Source organism: Rhagoletis pomonella, unplaced genomic scaffold (assembly GCF_013731165.1).
Source record: "Rhagoletis pomonella isolate Grant_MI unplaced genomic scaffold, Rhpom_1.0 Rhpom_scaffold_00011, whole genome shotgun sequence".
Classification (NCBI taxonomy): domain Eukaryota; kingdom Metazoa; phylum Arthropoda; class Insecta; order Diptera; family Tephritidae; genus Rhagoletis; species Rhagoletis pomonella.
In genome coordinates, this window is record NW_023458565.1 from 3,046,522 (window position 1) to 3,065,383 (window position 18,862).

General features: G+C 36.8%; 1 protein-coding gene across 1 annotated transcript in view; it reads left to right on the forward strand.

Annotated features, from left to right (window-relative positions):
- Nucleotides 1-1,648: 1,648 nt before the first annotated feature.
- The window catches only part of LOC118747105, a 174,812-nt gene continuing 157,598 nt past the window's right edge, over nucleotides 1,649-18,862 (forward strand). The window contains exon 1 of the mRNA XM_036481095.1: nucleotides 1,649-2,945. Within this exon, the coding sequence (XP_036336988.1) occupies nucleotides 2,215-2,945 (731 nt within the window). The 5' untranslated portion in view covers nucleotides 1,649-2,214. The remainder of the gene's footprint in view (nucleotides 2,946-18,862) is intronic.

Here is an 18,862-nt window from a genome sequence, read left to right on the forward strand (position 1 = left end):
TTAAAAAAATGTAAATTAAAAACAGAAAATTCCACTTCCCACTCGGATATCTCGAATGGCACGCCAGTGCTTTGTTCACTTGGCCACTGCGATGTTGGAGCGACTTGACCTAAATGATATACAAATGCTATCTCTCATAATAGACTAGAATAGCTTAGGTTTTCAAAGAATTGTATGCTGCAATAACAAAAGTCTTTCGAACTATGTAGCGATTTGCTTTTATTTTGTCTTTAGAAAAACTTTACTATCTAAGCCAGAATTGCCCTGTAAAATATAATAGGTTCCGTTAAGGATTAACTGGTCTCGGAGGTATTAATAATTTAAGAACATTCACATATGTATGTATATATGTAGGTATATGCGAAATAATTTTGAAAATTCAAAATCACACAAGAAGCTGTTCAGAGGCTTAAAATGTCTAAAATAACATGGTCACACTGTTTGTGGAGCATACCCGGCAACTTTGTTTGCCGAGCTTAGGTGCAAAATTGTTTGCAGGCGAAACGAGCGCCAACACGCTTCGTATACAAACTCATTTCTAGAAATTTTAATATGTATGGATATATGTATGTATGTACGTATGCGCGTTAGTGGATACGTTGAATTTGCTTAACTAAGCACTTCGTTTATCGTTTCACAGAACGTGTGCGACCAACATGTTGCAGGCGAAACATGTTGCATTTGGGGCGCCAACAACAATCCCCCTGTATGGATATAAACTTTTGGTGTGTTTTGCAGTTTATTTCTTGTTGTTTTTAACTTATGACGCTTGAATTGGACGCGCGGCGGTTAGCGGATCTATTTTTTATTTGGCGATGCTGAAGAGCAGCAAATATAAGTAAATTAAAAAACAAGAAAACCAGTATTTGAGTTAAGCTCGGAACACTTTGACGACTGCAACTTCACGACGTAACGACAGCGACATCATTTTGTCGACAAATGTCGCCTTGAAGCCAGCTTCTTAAACATTTTGAAGACCTCAGCGACATAGCAAATAGCTGATTTTAAAGTTTTACATTTTGGTATATTTATTTCACAAATTGTGTATTTTTATTTAAGTAAATAAGAACAACATGAACAATCAAGAATATGTGATTAATTTTGCGACAATTTAATTTTGCAGCACTACATCTACTCATTGTCGCCGGCAAAATTAGAAATAGATTTAATTTGGCGACGTCGACAATTGCAGTCCTGCAGCCAAGATGTCGTGCTGTCGTCAAAATAATTGTGTCCGTAAGAACGTGTGTATTTAAAATTTGACAGATGCTGCTTGTCGCTTGCTGTCGTCAAAGTGTTCCGAGCTTAAATTGTGATTTAAGACAAAGCAAACAAAATAAAAGGAGCAAAGATGAGTGTACAAAAGAACGCAAAAGAATTTTTCTGAAGTGTTTGTATACAGCTTAGTAAGAAGAGAATGACGCGACACGTACCTACGCACGGGTGCAAATCGAATGGTATTTAAGAAAATTATTTAACAAATTTTAGTGCAAATTTTATGAATCCAAAGTCAATTAAGGAAAAGTGATTTATATACAAAGTTTTTATATATGTATGTACATACATATGTGTGTGTGTATCTACCAGCGCTTTTAAGCCCACGGCAAGTACAACTGCCAGCCACTGCCTTTGGTGTATCTTTGAAAAAATAAAAATGAAAATAAAAGTACAATAATAAAAACGAAAACCAACGCTACGCAGCTATCGTCCTTGCCACGGAAATGTCAAAGTGCATAGCTATTTCCGACGCTGTATCCGATTGTGCCAAGTGTATATCTAAGTTTGTGTGTATGTACATATTTGTTTACCACAATCAGCAAAAAAAATTGTCAACCAACGCAACAAAAGTGTCAGTGAATTAGTTGACGCAGTGCAGAATTCTGTTGCACAACAGTGTGAAAAGTTACAAAATCAATAGATTGCAAAACAAAATTTCTATCTAACGAACCCACAAATTCTGCCACCCTCTTGCGAAATACAGTACAACTTTTTGCGAAAGCCATTCAACCTCCGCCTTCACAGCGTTTGTTAGCCCAGCGGCTTTGTATGGCAGCATTGTTATGCTCTTCTAAGAATCTATATATGTTCATACATATGTACATACCCGCATACATAACTAAGTTAAGCTGTCGCACTTGTTATAACAAACACAAAAATCGGTGTTAAAACAACAACTAAATACAGCAAGTGAACTCAAATAGCAACACTCGAAAAATGTCTACAACAATGCAGCAGCAACAGCAGCAGCAGCCGAGTCCAAACGACGCAGACACTTCGCCCAGCATTCACATATTCAACCACCCCAACAGTCACAATGCCAACAACACTAACATCAAAAATGATGCCGCCAACCTCGCAATCGCCGCCAACGTGATACTAGTGGGTGGCGATAACATTGTTGCTAACGGCACTTGTGCGACCGAACAGTCACAGCAGGCAGGTCAAACACTAATTATTAATTCGCAGCAACTGTTACACGAACAGCAGGATATTCCGGCAACGGATAGTGGTCGCGCTTCGGTAAATGAATTCGATACAACATTGGAAGAATCATTGCCGGCAACTGTATTGGAAATTACAGCCGCAGATGATAGTGGTTCCGGTGCAACAGCAATAGCGACCGCAGCCAACTCGAAAGATGTGGAAATTCCAGCAACTATTGTCGCGGTTGTTGCAGGCGATGTGCAACCAAAAAACAAGAAACATTGCAGTACAACGGATTTTTACGCAAGTAGCGGTTCACAAACCAAATGGTATTTACCACCAATGGAAATTTGTGCCGATAGTGCCAGTTATATTGTTACATCGGCACAGCCAAGCATTGCTGTCAACAATGTTGTTATCATATCTACATCTGGCGGTACGGAAACAAGTCAATTTTCGCCAAAGCCAACGACAGTTGATGCAGGCGCAGTCGTCGTGAGCAGTGATGTTGCTGATGAAACGTAAGTGGATCGAACTTTATTTCTAATATAGTATTTAGTTAGTTACAGCTACAAAATCGTTGGAAATAAAAATAGACGTAATCATGCCGAAAACTGAATTGAAAAAAAAAAATACCCGTATATAGGAAAATACTTGAAATGACCTTTGACCATTATTTGATCTTTACTATCCGCATCTTAAATAAAAATAAATGAAATAAAAAGAAAAAATTTTGCTCGAACAAACCTTCGCACAGGATAGGAGGGAGTTGATAGATGGCTTTGTGGTTTAAGTGAGAATTTTGAACATATCAAAGTGCATTTTTGAGAAGTTTGTGGATAATATACATACATATATGAGGCTTAATTTAAGCTGGGATCGCTGACAGTGTTGCCATTTTAGCTACATTTATCTTTTTTGTTTGGGTTTAGCCGGAAAAAAACCTGTTTAGCTTCTATCTTTTTTCTTAAAATGAATTGGATTTTTTAGCATTTAATTTTTGCTCAAAATATTAATTACAAATGTAAATAGTGCTAAAATGTTTAATGCGATTTTTAGTGTTAGGTATGGAAGAAAAAATAAAGGCAAAAGCTGTCATGATATTTTACTTCGGCGAATGCTCATTTCAAAAATATGCCCTCCTAGTACATATGTATGTATGTATAGAAATATTCAAATTCATCTGCATCAAAATTCACCCTTTCAAAAGCTACTCCGGGGGGCGAAAAGGTACAATTTGCGATTATGAAGTACAGTCGTATAGCGCATGTTTGTATTTTACCTCGTTAGATAACTTAAAGTTTCTGAAGCTTGAACTTTATCCGATTTCTGCTTGGCTAGACTGCTTTTTGAGTTCTTTCGTCACTCACATTCCCTTTTGGAATGAGCGTGCGGGAAGCAGTAGTTGCAAGGTGGCACCGGTTAATTTTTACACGGATGGGTTGAAGCTTGATGGAAGTGTCGGTGGATGTTTTTTTATGCAGCGCGCTATTCATAAACCTTTAATTTAAGCTCTACCAAGTCATTGTATTGTTTCCCAGACAGAGCTGGCATTAAGGAAGCAGTCGAATATCTGTTAAACTGCTCGACGTTGGTACGAGAATTTTCCGCATTCAGGCTCATTTGGTTACCAGACCATATTGATATTGCAGGGAATCGCGTTGCGGATAAGTTGGCCGGGTAAAGAATTTCACGCGAAGGAGCTAAATATCACATTGACGCAGATGTTTAGAGAACAGTAAGGTGGAATCATCTCAAAACTTTCTCTTAAGCTGCCCTATTTTTTTTAGACATAACTAAGATTTGATTTAGCTATTTTTAGATTTATTTTTTTTACATTAAGCTGATCGCTGATCATTATCCCCGTATCCATATTACTCCACCACGTATTTTTTTACATTCTGAATGAACAGGCAATCGAATTTCACCTTAGTTTGAACTTGTGTTTCTGCGTAATATAGTTAGCAAGGTGAAATTTTTTTTTTAGTTTTTTCAAACATGCACCCTCTGCTACAATAAAGGAATTTTTATTTAATTTGTTTGTATAACTTTCCGTTACGAGATATAAGGTTTTAAATTAAAATACCCCGAGAAAATTTCTCAAATTCTGATGCAAAGAAATAATCTACGTAAATCATGAACGGCAAAGTCTCTTCTGGTCGATGAAGTATCTCCTGTCTTCAAACAAACAGTCTATGCATTCGCACATTGGCACCCACGTCACTGTTGACAGTTATAATTTCGAGAAAATTGAGAATTTCGTTTACTTGGGAACCAGCATTGACACCGATAATAATGTCAGCATCGAAATTCAATTCAGAATCTCCTTTGCCAACAAGTGCTACTGTGGACTGAGTAGGGGATTAACGAGTAAGGTCCTACGGGTCGTTATACACATAGAAAGTAAATCAGCGAACTCGCTACCGAATTCCATATTCTCAAAAAGAAATTTCGAATCGAAATTGATTCGATCATGGATCCGAATCACGGCAACCCTGATCTGTCACCAGAATCTGACAGCTTCTGGTAATCATTCATCTTCATCAAAGTTGGACAGTTTTGTCTTTGGTTTACGAGTGTATTACGATTCGTAGAAGCATTTCAGTTAACAGTTAATATGCCATCTAAGCTCCAAGGTAATAATTGGCATAGAACGTTTTGCAGTATCACCGACTATACCTATGTATGTATGTATTTTGTTTTCCGTTCAATTATTTATTACAAAAAGTGTTATTACAAATCCCATTTGTTTAATTATTTAGGGTCTACAAATATCCAATTTATACAAACGACTTTTATACTAAGTAAATGTCCACACTCACACGATGTGCATATACATATATATACCCTGCAGGGAAAGCTACTAGTTGTGAACTAGAATAGTTCACGTTGTATCCTTTTTCAATGCTAGCGACTGGTATTTTTAATATGGCGGTGTTATACGAGATGTCAGTTGTGCGCTCCAGCATCAGCACCTACCAGTACAAATACCAGTAGTAATATACCAGTTGACGAGAGAATCTACTGCATCCCCCGTGAAAGGAATAAGTGTATAATTTCGCTCGTGGCGCTTCAACAGCCGCAATGGCCGACGGAGCAAAGCGCTAGTGCGCCATTCGAGAGATCCGAGTTCGAATCCTCGGGCAGCGAATTAATGTTTTATTTTTAATGTTTCTTTTTATTTTATTTTTTACTTTACTTATTTTTTATATATATGTATACGTCTTTTGTTGTAATTTTTAAATAGTATTCTTTTAAAATGAAAAAAAAACTTTACATATTTCATTTGAATTGTTTGGCATTTAATTTAAAAATTTTAAGGCTATTATTAGTCTTATTTATTTTTTATGAATTTGGGTATTAATTTATACTTAAATTGAAATAATTGCCTTACTTAACTTTAACCACCTCCGAGCGGATTAGAGCCTGAATCGGTAGTCTTCGCTCGACGGCTCAGCCTACATTTGTGAGGAAAGCAATTAACTGCATTTTAAATTAAGCTTTGGCAATTCAAATGCAGATGTCGCTGATCTGTTGATGATTGTTTGCCATCGATGTTTACAATTTTTTAATATCGCTAAATTTACAATATATCGATATCAGCTTCAACGATGTTTTAAAGATCGAATTTAGTGTGACTCAGACCTTCCTTTAATTCAACCAATTATTTTTCAAAATTTCGTACGTAGCTCTCTTCCTGCATTACAGTAAACTGCATTGGTTGAGATTGAAAAAATATTAAATTTCTCTTAATTTCACTAGGGCCTAATAAAATGTAAAATATTGGAAACCATAATTGTATCCATATATTTTACCATCGATGTTGATTTCTCCGATGTGTCAAAGCTTTTATGTATCGATGTTACTCCACAAAATTTGCATCCCTGCGCTGATCTCATAACTGTTTACTAAATAAAATTTCTACCAACTACTTAGTTTACTTTTTTCTACTAGAAACTGGAATAATTATAGCCCCCATCGATTCGCCACTTCACTGCTCGCTACGTTTGCGAAAGCAACAACAAAGTTACCTAGCAAGGATGAACTGTAGCAAGTTTGGTTGTACCTCATTGAGTTCGTTCGTTTCGCCACTCGCTAACAGTTGGCGAATCGATGAAAGCTTATAGTTCATAACGAACTAGTATGACTAGCATCCCTAAATACTAGTTAATGAATTCGAAATTCTGCATGCTAGTTCTTTTCACTGCAGGGTATTTATCAAACCACTTGTAACATATATATACCTACATACATATGTATGTTGATGCTACCAACCACAAAATTGCACAACCGTTGAAAATTCAAAATTACTTTTTTCCTATCCTTCTTTCTTCGCAACCAGCAACCCACAGCAGGAGTCAACTAACCAACCAACCCAGATAATGGCTCATGGCAACACTAGATATTGCATATCAACGACTAACGCGATAATGATCGAAAAGTCAACGTCATTATCGTCAGCATTGATGGCTGTCTTGCCCTTCTGTGTGCATATAGAATAGCACTTGAAATTGAGGTGGCTGCTTTTTTATTTTATTTTTTTTGTTCGTCCGATGTGCTTCCTTCATAACTTCGATATACATAATCGTATATGGAATGTAACTACATATGTAGATTAGACTGATTCCAAAAAATCTACTTACTTCTTTTTACCTGCCCCCGATTTAATACCTCCGGGGAGACGTCAAAAGTTGCCTATTAAAAGCGCAACCCTTAATATTAAGTTTAAGAGGTCGCGCATCTAAATTATTCAATCTTATTTAATTTATTTATTTATCTAAATAATTAAATTATCAATAAGTATTGCAAAATTTTTTACAAAAATCCTGCAAAATGTGATTCCCTGTTAGAAAAAGTTATTATCTTTTTAAATTGCTGAGCTTTACAGTTGTAAGTTCTACATGCATATTGTTTCAAAATCGCCTTGTTTGTAACTAACTATTGAGAAACTGAATAAAGTACATAATAAAAGAAGCACAACTTGATTCAAAAATACTTATATTTGAATTTTAATTAAGTTAAAAACTTTAGATTGTACAAAAATAATTTTCTAAAACAACAATAAAGAGACTCTAAAATATGCATTGTGTTTTAGCTTAATAAATATTCAACAATAAGTATTTTTGAATCGAGTTGTGCCCTTTTATTAGTTTATTCAGTTTCTCAATAGTTAGTTGTAAAAAAGGCGATTTTGAAAAAATTAGCATGTACAACTTACAACCGTAAAGCTCAGCAATTTAAAAATAATGTTAATAACTTTTTCTAATTTTAATAACTTTCTTTTTCTAAATTTACAAATAATAACTTTAATTTTTTGAATCAGTCTAATGTACATAGTTATGCGTGTGTGTCCATCAGTGTTTTCGCTATAATATACGGCCATCCATTGACTTTGGAACATTGTCTTGCTCGCCATCCAAACGACATCAATATAAAACTAGAGTGAACGATTAAATGTATGCCACAAAGTTATGTACATATGTATGTATGTATGCATGTAAGCTACGTACGTGTGTTGCTTGCCAATATTTTCACTGTCCTTGCTCTCCTTTCGGGTTTGTATGAGCGATTTAATGATAAAATTTGTATTCGTTCTTCCTTTGCTAAGCTTCGCCTGCTGCCACTTTTTGCGAACAGCTGTTTCTTCCATACCACACCTCTTTCTCTCTTATGCCTCGAATCAGTTTCTTTATTTATTTACTTTTTTCTGTTTACATGCCCTCATTCATATGCGAAGTTCATGACATTTCCTCCCTGGTCGTTAAAAAGCACCCTCTGCATCCTTGAGCTGAGTTTGAGTAGCAACTGTTGCCATTTGAGCAGTTTGATTATCCTGATAATCATCTTCTGTCGTATTGGCTTCATGGATAGTTTCATTATAATGGCTTCGCAGTGAAGCAACAATTCGCTCCGCAGTCCAGGCTTAAGATTAGATAATCTTTTAAGTGGCGAAAAGTGTTTTGTGGTGCTAATCAGATCAAATTGTTACTTCCGCCATTTGAGCATCGCATTGCATATAATGAACGGCAATTATCACTTTTTCTCAGTGTAGGTATGATCTGTGGTTACACAGGTGGTATTGGAAACTTTTTTCTTCTACCAATTTAATTGTTATGTTTGTGTTAGCACAAAAGCACCCTGATGGCACCTATACTACTAGCAAAATGAGAGGCCAAGCACACTTCTTACAACACACTTCTCGGAGACTACAGGGGGTAGATGGAATCCGTCCCTGCAAAAAGTGGGACTAGGTTAAGTACTAGTACAGTACCACACTACCTTGTAACCAACACTAGTAACCAAAATGGTCCAAATATATGGAGAAAATATGGTTACATTAACATTGCGATGTCATTGGACCTGACCACCTCTGGTCCAACGCTGCATAACATGGGACCACTTTTGGTCCACCACCGCATAACATGGGACCACCTAGACAACTACTCCTTTTGAACCATGGCACATTCGGCAACCGAATCATATTGCCGATCGGCCAGGAAGATGTGGTGTTCAACACATATATCAGTTTTTTACGTTTAAAGTGGTCCAGGTCAGCATAACAAGTTACTAGTATGCAACCTGGTCCTTTTGCTCATACTTTAAAACTACGACCCAGTGGACCACCTGGTCCTCAAATTTTTGCAGGGGTTAAATCATGCTACCACAGGGGGGAGAGAATTTAATACCACACCTAGTTGTGAAATCTTATGTTCCACAGGTGTACCGGAGGCCCTGAGTAATCTTTATCCTGAAGGTGGGTAAAAGCGATTACTCGCTAGCAAAGTCTTTCAGACCTATAAGCTAGGGACCAAAAATAACAGTTATTTTTTGTAACAGTTAACCTTGGCCAAATATGGCCTACTATGAGACTATTACATATAATTTGCGTTCGAATAGATGATTATTTCAAGCAAGCGTTTCTTTGAACCAACAAAACGTTTGTTCAGGATATTTTCAATATGAAAGGTTGCCTATAATACCGGTATTATTCGGGAACCTAGGTAAGATTTCGGATATTCAAAAACTTCAAAAAGAACTCGCCTAATAAAAGTACGAACGCCAAAGTGGTGAAAAAGTTGTATGCAGATGGACCTTAAGTGGCTGATACCCGGCTATAGACAAGTCTGCGTTTAAGGACAAACTGGATTAGATGCATCGAGCTTGTTCTATGTTAATTGTCCTACAACTCATTCTGAAATTGTCTGCCTGCTTACCATTAGGGTAAGCTTTATGCCAGCAGCAATGCGGCTAGATTGAACGCAACCGATATCTGGAGATGCCTTCGGTTCCTGCACTAATCCAGCAGCTCTTTGTGAGTTTGACCGTGTATGTATTTTAGTCTACTATTCTGTTTCGACAACAAGCTCTTCAATAGACTCCCCAGTGTTGGTTCAAGGATCCCACATATACATAGTTCTCACTGAACCTGATCTTACATATTGTCAGCTCACTGAGGTACACCCGGAACGTGCTTAGCAGACGAGCTCTTGCTACACATCACCATGGACTTATGACGTTTTCTTTTCTACAAGGGCACTTTTCTAATTTGTTTCTCCCGAGAAAGAAATCCTCCAATAATTAACTCCCAGGGAGAAGCATTTTCCCGAAAACTTGGGAGGAGGAACTTCGCACTTCGGAAAAGCTTTTTTGAGAGCTCAACTCCGCCATTTAATATAAAAAATCCTCAGTGAATTTCTATTCATGATAGGAGGAAAGGGATAAGAGCGAAACCTCTCAGTGAGTTTCTGTTCAGAATTGGGCTGTGACTTTCAATGATATACCTAATGCCAATTGGTCTAGGGAACCCACATGTGAAGTTACAAAACTAATGTATCCCGATTTCCATAAAAAGGAATTTAAGGCTCTGATCTCCATTATGCTTCCTCTGCAAGCGAATGGGTTAATCTTAAAATAGTTTTGTCAGTGCAGTCTTGTCTTTAAACTTTTCTGTGAGTGTGTAGTTGACTTTTTCTCTGCTATCTAGAACGTTTTATTAAGACGACATGGTGGGTTCACCATGGGAATGGGAAGCAACAAAATGAGGGCATAGTATGTCGCTCACCTGTTTGGGGAATGGGAAAACTATCTGAAAATTATGTAAGGGACCTTACATCTATTTTTCTTGAGTGCATACTGTGACTTATCTTCATCACGATCGTAGAATGGTCACTTTTGCAACTCGGACCAGACCAGTGGTTGTCTTAAGTCGAGTAAAAGTGTATAATAGCTGAAGTAATAGCTCTAGCGAAACCATTCCAGCGAAGTTACTTACAATTTTGCACATTTTTCTAAAAACCAACCGAGTCTACTTAGTATGTATGTGCCATATTCCTTATTTAGAAAGTCTGCGCGCTTTATTAAAAAGAAATATATATACAAAAATGAAATGAAAGAAGAAATTCATTACCGAACGTCTGCTTCGCAAAATTTATTCACCAAAATGGTGATGTACAACATTGGCGTCAATTGTCAGCCAGACCACCAAAAATTGCACCAACTTTTTTTTTTTGCTTTTTAGGGTCCATAAATTATACCATTCAACGTAGTACGTGCCATGCATTGATTATTGAACTGTCGCGACAGCATTCCATTCGGTGACAGTTTTTGGTGCACTTTTTCCTTGTAAGTGCAAGTATGTCGTGTTGAATTTGGAAACTTTTACTTTCATTTAGTATACGGATATAAAAATTTATGTAACCGTTTCAGCAAAAGGAAGTTCTGCATCAGAAAAGGTGGTATGACATAAAAACTAAGCATATTGCATTGAAATGAATGAAATATTGTTTGCAATTGATTTTAATATTACCTATTTATTGTAGAAATTAAAGTACTAAGCACGTCTTCCTTATAAAGTGTCGGTTAAAATGTCTGTCAAACAATTTACTATCCCGGATAAAAGGTCCGAATATGTTCACTTCCGTTATCTCTAACAAGCTGATGAGAAACGTGATTCCAGGTGCTTGAGTCACCGTGTGCTGTGCTTGAATTGAATCCTCCTTTTCCCCATCCCGACGACTCCTAGTACAACAAGAACGCGTTGGTACACGCCATCCTTGTGGCGAAAAATAGTAAATGTGCTCCGATTTTGCTGAAAATTGTTACGTGGACGTTTTTTGCGTGGGAATGGATAAATATGCAAAATGGTAAAATTTTCCGGACTGCCACGCCCACTACGCTAGGGCGGGTATGGTAAAAGTTATCCGATTACAATTAAGTTGGGTTTGTAACTTTGATTAACCCAGGAAGACATAAATCCGAGAGATGGTAAAAATCGGTCAACTGCCACACCCACCAGTCATCCGATTTCTGGATTCTAATGTGGCAAGGAGAGGTAGAGATTCTCCAAAACAGCAAAAATTTTGTGCAAGATCTATTTTTGCATAAAAAGACAAAAATATTAAAAATAGTGTGAACTGCTGGAAAAGAAAAAATCCCCTTGCGTACACTTGATATAGAAGACTAAGGCAAATTCATTTTCAAACGATCTTTCAACTAACTTTGCTGAGTCCGTAAAATGCGTATTCGAATTCTTACGTAAAAATTCTATTCATACAGCATCGACCTTTGTCCTTTGATAATTGATAATTGCTAGAGTGGTTTTTCTCGGGAAAAAATCCTCAACAACGCACATTGGTATTTCGGCGGAAAAAATACAATATTTTGAATATTCAATTTTTATATTTGAATGGTTTAGCCTAACAAAATGATATTTGTCTAAAAAAATTCATTATAACTTTGGCAGTATTAAATATACAGAATAAAAGCAGCAAAAGTCAGAAAAATTTTATTAATCTAAAACTGAGGGTCAACTCTGGTTCTATGAAATTGTGAAGTGAAAAGGAAAAATTCAATGTCAGTGATAATAAAATTTGTTCACTTTAGCATTTCGTTATACCATTTTAAGCGATTCTCGATCATTAAAGGCTTTTCCATTAACATCTAGCAAGTAATTATTTGGTAAATTATTGTGAGTTTAACATATTCTTTATCACAAGTTGATATTTTTGAGAAAAATGCCCAACTTTCCTTTTTCCCAACCACAAAGCTTTGTGAAAAAAGTTTTCACAATGAAATTAATTTATATCCATTTGAAAACAGAATCGAATTTTTATGTGAAGTGATGAAAAAATGTTTTCACTTCACGTTTTCACAGAACAGTAGCTCGTTTCTGTAACAATTCTCTACCAAGGCGAATTGAGATATGAATTCGCCGCCCTGTTCTCTACTGCTAATGAGTAGTAGAGAATGACGTATACTCTCTACCAATAGAGAAATTATCGGTAGAGAAGAGTAATAGAAACGAGCTACAGGAATCGGCCCCCTGATTGAGATTTTTGCTCACATAAGCAAGTTTCCTATAACTTTTGTATTTATTATTTTTCTTGTAGGTTCATATGAGAATATGCCACTTACTATACAAAATGGAGAAAAAATCAGGACCAATTGACCAAATATTTTAATAAATATTAGCAGACAAAAATGACACTTTATAAATGCAAATTTTGACAATTTTTATAGACACAAACTTTGTTCCCTCGGTCTTCGTCTGTCTTCTAGGAATATTTTCTATCGATTTCTGAAAAAAAATTGCACATACTTGCGCCTTTTGAGGTAATCTTATACAGTAATAATGGCGTTTATGGTATTTTTAATGCGTTTTTGAGGTTAGGTTTGTATAGGTGGCATGCTTCAAAATAAACCAATTATGCCCATTATTTGAGGGTTCACACTAACATTATTAAAAATGTATGGACAAAATTTCAGACTCATATATTCATTGGTGCACCGTTTACGGCATTTTTGCGACGTTTTTGAGGTTAGGTTTATAAGGGAGGTACGCTTTAAAATAAATCAATCACGCCAATTTTTCGTTTTTTTTCTTGATTTATGTCCATAAATGTTGCATGCAAAAAATTGAGGTTCGGCGTCCTTCTAATTTTTTCCCCCAAAAATTAATGGGGCTGTCCCACTGTGCGTCGTTAAGAATTCTTAAGTATTGCAGATTTATTTGGTGCTTAAAGTTCCTCAGTTAGTTGTATTGTTAAGACTCTGGCATAAAGACAATTAAATTGCTACCAATATTCTTTTTCACACTATTATTTTTTCCAACTTTTCTCGTGGTCTATGGTCTCAAGAGCTTATTCAACAGGCAAATGTACTTAGTGTTATCAAAATACTCTTCTATTTTCATTTGTTATTTTGCTGTGTGATATTTATGGTTTTATGAGCCTTTTAAAACAAGATGGATTACTTTGTATGAGCTTTATCTAATTCTAAGCAAAAAGTATTCATATGTACATATGTATGTAGCGAATTGTTTACATATATACATTTTTCTTAAATTACGAATGGCGTTGAAGGTTTCCGTTTCAGTGCATAAACGTGTTAGTGTGCGTGTAGGTGTAAGCTAAATGCTACCTTATATCACTCAAGGACTGGATAATATATTTTACACCTTTTAATTTTCCAGTCGGTGCTTTTAAAAATATTTGACGACAATGAGCTAAGTATATGTCTAAGTATTTACGTACATATATACATATGTAAGCATGAATATGCATACATATGCATGGATATGAACATACTTTTGAGAACAAAAATTTCTGACGTCATAAATACGCATTACATACATTTCGTATATTCCAGTGTAATATATACATATGTATGTACATATGTATCATATGCCTATGTACCCATGCAAAAGTTTATGTAACAAAACTACTTTTGAGTGCAAAACCAAAGTATGTTAAGTAGCAGCAACTTCAATTTCGTTACATGATACCTGAAAGAAAAGAGCCTCTAAAAGCCACAACAAAAGATTTTTAGTGAGGCAAATTAAAGCTAAACAATGCCAAGTAGCCAGCTGGAAAAAATCTAGAATTTACTATTTGAGTATACGACTGCGCGTGTGCCTTTTTTTCACCTAAAAACTCTTAAGTTGGTAAGTAAGGTGTGTGCTCTCCTGCACTTCGAGGATGCATCTCATCGATCTCAATATACTTATTCGCGCCGTATTGCTTAAATTGTGGATTCCTTTAAAGATGTCTACTCCAGAGAGTTACGCGGGAGTGTTTATGAAATAAGAGCCGAAATGTTTAGACCCTTTATCTAGCGATGCAGTGGTCTCCACCCCAGCCTTCCAACAGCTGCGGCGATAGGGTTCCGTTATGAGGAACTCCTACGTCACCCCTTTCCTGGGATATGGCATCAACGTTACCCGGCCTAGCCAATTTATCAGCCCTGCTTTTTCCACCAATGTAACTCTTTCCTGGGATCCAAATCACTTTGGTTTCGAAATATTCCGAGGCTACTGAGAGAGAGAGAGAGAGAGAGAGAGAGAGAGAGAGACCAGACATCCGCCGACCAGCTTTATCGTACCAGGAGCGAATCCGAAACCCTGATTGTTGTTTGGCTATCAAAGTACATATAGATATTCACCCTTCTTAGCCCAACGGTGGAGCGACCTGCGGCAACTTTACCTGTAATGTCAACAGTTGTGACACTGAGCATGTCGTTAAGCGCTAGACCAGGCCTGGTACGGATGGCTCCGATAATTTCAGCAAAGGGCCGCTCTTTGCACTTTGCGCTGTAGCTTCTTAACTGGAATAAACGTTTCTTGTAAATTTCACCCAACAGTGACCTCATAGAACATAATTGGCTCAGTTATGGTTTCATACAGCCAATATATTACCCTTGGAGAGCGACCGCATCCCTTCCCCACATAGCAGTATAGAACCATTTATGCCCTTTTTTATTCACGCCTGAATATGTTCCTCTCAAGATAACTTCCTGTGTCAAGAACCGCGCCTAAGTTCTTTTCACTATCAGAGAATACTAGAGAAATGCCACCTATCGAGAAAAGCTGGATATAAGGCACTTTACATCTCCTGGTAAACAGTATGAGCTCCGTCAGTTCGTGTAAAAAGTTTAGGTACCCTGCATAAGTTCACACCGAGTGTCCAAAAACTTTCCGCTGACGATAAGTGTCACGTCGTCAATAAAGGCAATTACTCGACCTCCGGCTTTCCAGCTCCTCTAGGACGTCATTTACTGCGGCGGTCCAGAGAAAGGGTGAGAGAACATATTCCTGCAGGGTACACCTGCTCAATCTACTCTGTAACAGAACTGTCGTAAAGCATGCGGGAGATAAGCCTAACTAAGTAGTTCTCGACTCCAATCTTAGTCAGAGCTTTTACTATCGGCTTTTAAAAGCTCCCCTCGATATCAAGGAAGGCGTCAGCTGCAAAATATTTATTCTCAATAACTTTTACAAGTGCATGCAAAGCAGATTCTGTAGATCTACCCTTCAGGATGCCTAATCGGCTCAATCGCACAAGAGGAAATCTATTTCCTATATACACGTCAATAAATATGTCAAAGGTCTTCAATAGGCATGAAAAGAGGCTGCCTCTTCAGAGGTCCTTCGGAGATACGTGGGAACCTTTTCGAACATACTTTGTATGGAGGAAAATTCTTAACACCTAAGATATAATGAACTTTAACACTGCCTACTCAATAATTTGAGAGATTTTTCGAAACTTTACGGCTCTTGAGGCGATCGTAAATATTATCCTATCGGAAGACGCTTTAACACCGTTCAACGTGATCATTTTACGCGACTTGTGCGCGCTATTAAAAATTCGAAATCGAAAAAAATTCGCTCCACCCTAATGTCGAAGCATTTTGCGGCTGATACTTTGCTCTTTTGGTCGAAAGATTTTCGACGAAACTAAATATAGTTTTCAGTACTATAAGAATAAAAAAAGCAAAAAGATAAGTTTCTTATTTATTTTTTATTGACCTTTTACTTTCTGCGGAACGGTCACATATTGTGTTATCAAACTTGACTACTGATTACACCATATATAGACGGGATGGAGCTATTATTATATTTAAAATTTTTCGTACAGGGAATGTATGTCTTTCATACTACAAATGTGTGGAAAAGATATATATATATTCAAGTGCTTATTTATATGTTCTCGTAACTATGTACGTATGTACATATGTATGTGCATTAGGGTGGTCCTTAAAAAATCAAATGAAGAATTTTTTTTCAGTCTCACCGCCTCAATCGGTAATACCACGGTCACAGATATTAAGTACATGTAAATTTTGGTCCCGATTTAAGACCGTTAAGGCGTGTCGCACAGGAGGCAAAGTTTACATTTCTCTATGGAGACTTAAAAAATTAAAAATATACATTTTTTTCACTTAATGCCCAGATCGATACTACTAAAGTCGAAGATGTCATGCGTGTCGCAATTATATATTTGATATATGTCACATGTAAATTTTGGTCTTGATTGGCGTCGGTTAAGACGTCTTCCTAGGGTAATCTGAACTTTGACCCCTATGCGACACGCCTTAACCGTCTCCAATCGGCACCAAAATTTATATATGTTATCTTCAACTATAGTAGCTTCGACGTAGGGGTTGAGACTTGGGAAATCTGATGTAAGAATTTGCTTCCTACATCCAAAGACCACCCTAATGTGCATATATATGTGTGTAAGTGAGCCTAAGGATGAGTTGCAATTTGTTGTAACAACGAGCGTAAAAATCGCAAAAGCAGCTGAAGCAACTTTGTATACACACACACATGCATATATACCTATGTACATAATATATATCCAAATAAAAAAGATATAAAAACAGCAAAAGATGTAGCGGCAGGCAACCTACTTTTGTTGCAAGCAAAGCAGCGTTACCAGCAGCAAACAGCATGAGTGGCTAGGGGCTTTTACTTTATTTTCTGCCACAGTGTGTATGCAAGCTGAGGGGAGAACCCAGACATCCAAACTGTTGTCCTTATTTCCTTTCACACAGGTGAGCATGTGAAAATGCTCTTCTTTGCATGAAATACACCTGCCAGCATAACCAGCGCTGCATTGTTGCATGTTGCAAGTAGATCCGGGCGGTTAGTTGCATCACATTTCATTCACTCGTCCATTTGTTGGTTGACTTGACGCGCCAACTAACCGTAGAGCTGGCTGAGAGGATAACTACATAGCGCCCCCAGTAATCGCTGCTCAGTTACAGCAGCAGAATTCATTGCTTCACCACAGCACGCATGATTTCATTTGGATGTGTGTATGTGGTTGTGTACATATTTTTTTTTTCATCCACATACATAATTTTGTTCATATGTATTTATTTATGTATTCCTATATATAAATATTTTACTTTTTTCGTTTGAGCTGCAAATCTTCAGTACTCGTTGTGGCATTTAATTTGTAAACGAATGGCGAAAATTGAATTGTATTTTGCCATTGTTTCAATAATCCTTGATAAATTCTTTATTTATTTTTGTTGTTTTTGCTTTTTAACACAGTGCCCTTATTGTGTTATGCGAGCTTTTAAATATTAAAAATGGAGGCCATGCAAATTAATTTCTTTATTACGGAAAACTTAATTGAAAAAAACCTTTCTTCGTGCTATGTATTTAATCGATTTGTTTAAGTGCTCTTAATCCCGTTAAACTCTTGCCTTTTGGTATTAACACTTAATTAATTTGCATTCATATTATTTTTAATATCTTTTTTGTTTGCTCCGCACATTTTTTCCTTTGCTTTACTAAAAGAATAAGTATGTATATACTAGAGATTTACGCCGACAGGCTTTGCGGCGGCGACGTGGTCAACTTCAAAAAGAGTCAGCGGCGGCGGCGACGCCGGCGCGTCTGGAAACGCCGGCGCTACTGCGCATAAGGCAGATTCAAAAGAGCCATGAGGCTACTAATCTTATGATGTTATCTCGTCAGCGTTAGGCATTCGCCATGCCAATTAAGATTCTAATTCTATTGAATTCATTCATTGAATTGGTTTTAAATTTAAATTACGTTAGTCCCTACTTGAATTAAAATGTGGAGTGTCTGGCGCTGATGGATGGGCGAACAGAAGAAGTTCTGAGGTATATACATACATACACACATGGCTCTCTATGTTCTCTTCAGATCCGTATGTTCTATTTAAATTTAAAGAGATAAAAAAAATTTAAAAAGTTATGTTATTGGGATAATTTACGTCGCTATCAAAAAATTTTCACTATAATCTTATCAACTGTTTTGTTAAATACATTTTGAAAACAAGGTTGGTCTACTTCTTTCTAAAAGTTTAGCCCATCAACTCGAACCAGAACGGGCCTTTTTGACCCACTTATTACCAAAAAGGGATAACTTTAACCCTGTGTAGAAAACATTGCGATGCGAGGGAGCAAAACCTTCCTGGGGTTTGACCACCACTAAGTAATGCCAATGTAATTTTCACACAGCCACCTAGTACTTGTATACGTATGTGGGACCCCAGAGTAAAATAACTTACGAATGTAAAAATTAGCGAACAAAAAGTGTTTGCTTTTTATTGAAAGTCTGTTTAAAATATTAAAAAAATACACACGAAAATCAACTTGTCTGTTGTTGTAGTATGTGTATAAAAAA